The following is a 6,919-nucleotide window of genomic DNA, read 5'->3' as shown; positions in this document are numbered from 1 at the left end:
TAAAGTTCACCGCTGTATATAAAGTAAGATAAAACATGGATGTTGATTTAAATCAAGAATATATCTGTGGAAATGTCACTGCAACCAGGACCAGATTTACAAGAATGTGGCACCTGAGCTTGAGCCAGTTTTGGTGTCTTATCCACAACAGAAGAAATTGTCCTGCTAATGCAAATTACAATGCATCAGTTGATACATGATAGGCTCAATACTTCCCCTGAACAATAGCTACATGTTGTTCCCCGGAAAATGGCAATAACTTATTTGTTTTCAAATACTTAAGTATTGTTTAAACAAAAAAAAAATCCCAAAATATTATTGCAATTCATTTGACATGGGCCTATATATTTTATATTTATGTAATGTTTTGCATTTTAAACAATGTAAAACACACATTCATAAAAAATAAAGAAAGAGAAAAAAAGTCTTTGGGGCGATAAGCTCAATCTAAAGTCAGGCCCATCAGACTGGAAATATAATTTCAAATTATGAACACAATGACAACAGCATATGGCCATCAGGCCTTTCAACCTACAGTAAAATAGACCTCAGCATGGCCTCTAAAACGTGCACTAGTTATAATGTGTGCTTGAAGCAGCATTTTGTGTATTTAAACTGATTCACACAATTGCAGTTCTGCTACAACAACATTTTTCATCCAGCAATAAGTTAGAATCGCATGTGATCTTGCGTCGTTAATCATAATGCGCATTTCACTTTGTGCATTTGAATTCCTAATGAATTCGAAAGGGGATCGTTGCAGCCGCTGTACGTGCAGCTTGGTAAATCTTTATTCCGAAATTCATCAAGAGTGTCTAAATGAAAGCACCAGCTGACAGAAAAACAAAAAAACAACAAAAAACTGGCAGGCATTACTGTGAATCCGCTCCGTAGGGAATCTCTCCTTTTTGCTTCCACCACAAATGAACTGACATCTAAGGGAAGAAAAAGAGCGGCGCGCACCAGCAAAAGATCGTGACTGTGGAGAGAAGGGGAGGGGCGGCGTTACTTTTATGACAACTGGAGGCCTCCCAGGACTTTTAACTGGTGCTGCTCACTGAGCGTACCCGGCCTCGGTGGTAAGTAGAGCACCAGTTCGAGGTGCTCTGCATCGCAGAGATCTCGCAGATTACTCCTCTACTGTATTTAGAAAGTGGCGAATCAACAATCAATTCAATCAATTTTCCATTCACACCAGATTAATTCCTCCATTAATTAATCACCCAGGTCACAGCTGTTACGTTTATGCGCTCATTAGCCAACTTCATGTGCAGCATAATGGGAGCTTAGGCAACTCTTTCTCACTAACTGTGTGTCTCATTTGTTTAAAGTTTATGAAGGTGCGAAAACAGGCGCAACGTGGCATAAAGAAGCGTTAAAATCAGGACTATTCTCAGGTTTCCTGGAGTCTCGGCTGCTTGATTAGAAACTTCAAACGTCATTCAGAGAAATTCATAGAAGTTTATGAGCTTTGTATTGTGCATAAAGGTGAATCTGACTGCAGAGTTCTAGCTACATGTGCCATTTTCAAAACTCCTCAAGCACACAGCACGTCTCTGTCAAGCCGTACCTGCCACTGAATTTGGGCGGGGCATCGCGAGCGAGGAGAGGCCCTGGATGTGGTGCTGCGGGAGGGGTCTTTTTGGTGCTGGTGGAGTCCGGGACTCCATGATCTCACTCCTGGATAAGGCGTCAGGTTGTGGAGCTGTCAGATTGTCCCTGGTTTGACCGGGATGGCGGTCGTCGCCCGCGCGGCCCATGACACCGCCGCTGCCCCCTGGGGCCTCCTCCTTTGTCAGAACGTCGCTGGAAGTGCTGCGCTCCTCATTCTCAGAGGAGCTTGTGATGGTTGCTGAAATGGGGAAGGAAAATCCGGTTGAGACATGCTAATAACAGCTCGAGTACGGTTGTAAACTTTTTTTTTTAAAGATGTAAAATACAACACGCATTTTACCTAATCAGAGAAAAACAGGAGACATGGCCTCTTTGATCAGTGGGGCTTCGTTGCACTTGATGTGTCTTTTGTAATCAACTATAAATACAAACTCTATTTAAGGAGAAAAAAGTGTCCTATTTTGAGAAAATCAGACCCATACGCAACAAAGACAGCAGTGTCCCAGTTTTGACAGCAGGGAGCTGAAGCCTTAAGGCCGAGGTGGCACAAGCGGCTCAGAAAAACCACATGTGAGGTTAGTGTGTATGTTTGAAGATTTAAAACCTATTTATGTTCAAAAAACTTTAAAAACTTTTTTTTATGTAAATAGTTCCACCATGCATTTAAATAGATCAATAAAAATAGATCATGTATATATTTTGTTTTTTTTACTGCTGACTGTGTTTTCTCATTTACTGACACTCCTGCAGCTGCTGAAGAAAATTAAAAACATCTGAATGGGGGAAAAAATACAATTTAAAGACATCGTATCATATTCACCTATAATTCCACTATCCTTGCTCTCCAAGGTTGAGGTGGGGCTCTGAGTTGGAGGCCCAGGACTGCTCACAGAGATCAGTCCAGAAGTAGGACAGGGGGTAGGGCTGTGTGCAGGGCTGGAGAGCGTCCCACAGGGGCTGATGCTGGAGCAACGGTGAGGAGAGGATAAGGGTAAAGGCTGGGGAAGGGACTGGCCTCCAGCACTGGTGCTAAGGGTGGATGTGGGGCTCTCTGTACAAGGGGAAGTGGTGCTGCAGGTAAGAGTGGAGCTGGGACTCCCCCCTTGGGCAGAGGTGTCACCCTAAAACAAATAGAAGAAAGAAGAGAAGCAATTTCAGAAACATTTTGTATATAAGACAGATGAAAATTGATAACATAGAGAAAGGTGAAGGAAATGACTACTTCAAGTAAAAGAAACTAAAGGGGCTTCTACTGGCTACTGATTCTGATACTTGAACATATTTTTACTCAAGTAAAAGTAAAAAGTAGCCATCCAAAAAATTATTCAAGTAAGAGTAAAAAAGTATTTGGTAAAAAGTCTACTCAAGTACTGAGTAACTCATCAAATTATCACTTAATATTTAAAAATTACATAATTAGATGTAACTTATCGTGGCTGCCACTACGATAAGGTGGCAGCCTCCTTGGGCTGCCACCTTATCRTGGTGGAGGGGTTTGAGTGTCCCAATGATCCTAGGAGCTATGCTGTCTRGGGCTTTATGCCCCTGGTAGGGTCACCCAAGGCAGACAGGTCCTAGGTGAGGAACTAGACAAAGCGCAGCCCGAAGACCCCTTATGATGGAGACGAACTTTGGATCTGGCGTTCCCTCGCCCGGGCGCGGGTCACCGGGATCCCACTCTGGAGCAAGGCCTGAAGGTGGGGCATGATGGTGAGCGCCTGGTGGCCGGCTTTGAGATCCGCCCGGAGTTCCTTAAGGCTCTGGATGTTGTAGGGTTGTGTTGGCTCACGCGACTCTGCAATATCGCATGGACATCGGGGGCAGTTCCCCTGGATTGGCAGACTGGGGTGGTGGTCCCCCTGTTCAAAAAGGGGGACCGGAGGATGTGCTCCAATTACAGAGGGGTCACACTCTTAAGCCTCCCTGGTAAGGTCTATTCAGGGGTCCTGGAGAGGAGGGTCCGTCGGATAGTCCAACCTCGGATTCAGGAAGAGCAGTGTGGTTTTCGTCCTGGTCGTGGGTTTTCGTCCTGGTCGTAGAACACTGGACCAGCTCTACACCCTCAGCAGGGTCCTGGAGGGTGCATGGGAGTTCGCCTCCCTTCTGAAGCTGCTGCCCCCGCGACCCGACCCCGAATAAGTGGCAGAAAATGGATGGATGGATCATTAGATGGACCACAATATAAAACTGAATGGAAATTTTGATATATTAAGGACCAAGATGACAATAATTTATGGAAGTAACAAAAAATAACAAAATCAAGCAAAAGATTGTTTTTTTTTTCAAATCAGTTTCTTTCAATATAAAACTTATGAACTGCAGGTGTGTGTCTGGTAAGTTTTTGATTAAACATGTTTGTTTTTCATTCAGTGGGTAGACAATCCACAAATTTTACTCAACTAACAGTAGCAATACTTCATAGTAAAATTACTGAACTAAAAGTAAAAAGTACAGCATAGTAAAACTATTCCTCAAAGTTTGTTTTTTTTCCTCAAAAAAAGTTGCTCATGTAAATGTAACAGAGTAAATGTAACCAGATACCCAATTTTATATGGGTGCACTTAGTTTTACACTTTGTCTATAAAGGTGTATTTTTTTAAATGAGATACTGGAACTTGTTGCATGTTTTTAACACAAAATATTTGCAGAACGTGGTAAATACCTTTTCGTTTACAATGTAAAAATGTGACGTAAACACGTCTGATTTGGTCATGTTTAAAGCAACAAGAATGTTGTTTGCATCATAATTTTTGAGGCAAAAGTAAAATGTGTTCCATAATCCCTCCAGAGACTAAATAAGACGAAGAAGAAGCAGTAAGAATCTGTAGACGTTAACTTTTGTTGTAATGATCAGACTCTGGAGTTCCTGTGACTCTTCATGCCTGCAGGAAACTCCCCTGGAACAGTTAAGGAAGCAAACATTCACAGTTTAAGTGGATTTCTTCTATTTCAAAATGATGATAAATTAATTCCATAATCCATCATCCTTTTTAACAAGAATCCCATCCATGTGACAGCACTTGCCTTCATGTAGTGCATGGGAAGGAGGACGTTTAAAGAAACAGTCAGATAGGAATCAAAATATATCATTTTTCAGTTTTCATCATGAAAACTAATTTAGTTACTATAGAAATATGCAATTTACTCCCAAATCAAAGTTCTACCATGCTGCTGCTTCACTCAGATCAAAAGGAAAATAGACAAATCTGATAGTGAATAGTTTTTATAGCTGTAACGAGGCAATATTATAATTTACTATGCTAAGCCGACATAATTTAAGTACAGGACACTACCAAAACGGAGAATAAATCTGTTAAATAAATATATTTTGAGCATAAAAAGTTTATTATAGCATACAAATCCACAAATGTATGCAAAGTCAAAACCACAGGGATAAAAACCCTCATTGCAAAAATCAATAAATACACATCCTCACTTGCTTTTATCACACATCCTGGGAGATTTTGGTCCTAAACTGCAAAGTTTTAGAAGAAGAAGCAAAACTAACCCCGGCTGAAAATTCCTTACCCTTTCCTTTAATTGAGTGGATTTACAGTCTCCTCATTACTGATGCAACGTTTCTGCAACACAGAAACTGTTGGGAGGCAAAGCGGCGGAGCTTAAACAGCTCCTTGTTATTCCCTTTGTACCAAAGCCTCATCTATCTTAGCCAGGACAACCCACATTCCTCACATGAACCGTGCTATCTCTGCAAAGCTGACTGAATCTGGAGCTCAGGTGGTGGAATGAGGCTGAGAAAATGGGCCAAGGCTGAGCAAGGCAAAGGCACAGAGACTCACAGAGGGGTTAAAACCTGTCGGATGCAGAGTACAAATGGAGCTCTGTGGACGATGATAAAAAAAAAATTTAAAAATCTACTTTTGTGTAGATTATCTTCATAAAATGGCTCTATTTAAAAGAGAAGAAGAGAAAGGCAAAAAAAAATCTATATTTTTCATTCTTAATGACCTCAGAGAGGGCTGTAAATCAATGCACATCCCACCTTCTTTTCCCTCCTGTCCTCCATAGGAGAGCTAGCTGTGCTGCCCGTTGCTTCGCCCAATAAGAAACATAGTCTGGTCATCAGTTCCTGGGTAGAAAGGGAGGAGCCGAGGTGGGGCTCCACGTGGAGGTCTGATAGGGACACACAAAATCAATACTTGGTTAATAATGGCGAAACGGGACAACGACAGCCAAAAGAAGACAGACGCCGCCCATTTTAGCTCCGTTTTGCTCGTGTGAGGTTCCCACACCTGCAAGATATGTATGCATCCACAGGTCAGTATGGAGCTCCCTTGTCAACCCCCAGCTGCACCAGTTATGAGTCCACAAACAGTGGCTCTCCAGTCCCCCGGTTGGGGCAGCGGCGGGAGGTTGTGTGAGGTTCCCCGCGTTTCACGCCTGCCAGGTGCTCTCTGTCGAGAGACGGGCGGCGAATTTCAATGAACTCAGCGGAGAGCTCCGGCTCTCGCCTGCCACCGTTTCTCCGGGAGAAAACTGGGCCGACACAAGCCATGTGCTGCATTCATTCATCACTGCTTAAGCCTCCCCTCACGCCGTGACCCCAGCCCATCCGAGGCGTGTGCTCAACACCTCAGCAACAAAAGGCTATAGCAGAGTTGCTGCATTTGTACATCTCTGTGCCCACCGTTACTTTACTACGTCATCTTACCACATGTATGTACTGATCAGCTGAGTCACATGAATACTGAGTAGGCATAAACCCCCCCCCAAAAAAAACAAAACACAAAAAAAAAAAAAACAGGATGACGGAGCATCACGGATTACAGGAACAGTTCACTCCTCCTCACAAAAATCTTTTCGTTAAGACATCACATTCATTTCTCACTCCCTCCACTGCTACTTTCTCATTCTGCTTTCCATTTGAAGATCCCACACCACATTACTTTTTGTTATATATATATATATATATATATATTTTATTATTTTATACCGCACAATATGTCAATGACAAGACTGTAATTGGAAGAAAATTAAGGCTGATTTCAAGAGGCAAGCTTCACCATTTTTGGTTTTGCATGTTTCACACCTCAACAGGCAGCAGAAAACTTAGTTGAATATGTGCACTTTAAAGAGGTGCATAGGGAGGAAAAGTTTCCTTTCAGTAAGCATAGTCCAATCTGGAGTAACATGAGGACATTTCTGCATGTCCAGTACTATTCATCAAACCACCTGGCAGTTGCCAATGGAAACGGGAAGCTGAGAGGTGCCTGGCAACTGGGAAGGGAAGATGCCTCACGAAATCTGTTTAGCCTAAGGGTAGCCCTCTGGTCAAAAACACAAG

At 42.6% G+C, this 6,919-nt stretch overlaps 1 protein-coding gene across 1 annotated transcript; it reads right to left on the bottom strand.

Moving 5' to 3' along the window:
- Window positions 1-1,544: 1,544 nt before the first annotated feature.
- On the bottom strand, window positions 1,545-6,003 carry LOC103461171 (protein TANC1-like). Its single transcript, XM_017303597.1, has 4 exons — window positions 5,868-6,003; window positions 5,618-5,748; window positions 2,435-2,735; window positions 1,545-1,852 (listed from the first exon to the last, which is right to left on the bottom strand). Exons 1-4 carry the CDS (start codon window positions 5,884-5,886, stop codon window positions 1,560-1,562), a joined length of 744 nt encoding a protein of 247 aa, XP_017159086.1. The 5' UTR covers window positions 5,887-6,003; the 3' UTR covers window positions 1,545-1,559.
- Between the last annotated feature and the right edge of the window lie 916 nt (window positions 6,004-6,919).

The sequence above is a fragment of the Poecilia reticulata genome, unplaced genomic scaffold (assembly GCF_000633615.1).
Source record: "Poecilia reticulata strain Guanapo unplaced genomic scaffold, Guppy_female_1.0+MT scaffold_709, whole genome shotgun sequence".
Classification (NCBI taxonomy): domain Eukaryota; kingdom Metazoa; phylum Chordata; class Actinopteri; order Cyprinodontiformes; family Poeciliidae; genus Poecilia; species Poecilia reticulata.
The sequence above is the reverse complement of the archived record's forward strand: the minus strand, read 5'-3'. Positions and strand labels throughout refer to the sequence as shown.

What these genes read in the sequence shown, in the direction of transcription:
- LOC103461171 (XM_017303597.1), bottom strand. An exon ending in AGGACAGGAGGGAAAAGAAG is followed by an intron (nt 2,736 to 5,617) that starts GTGGGATGTGCA and finishes TATTTGTTTTAG; the next exon opens with GGTGACACCTCTGCCCAAGG. An exon ending in CAAGGATAGTGGAATTATAG is followed by an intron (nt 1,853 to 2,434) that starts GTGAATATGATA and finishes TCCCCATTTCAG; the next exon opens with CAACCATCACAAGCTCCTCT.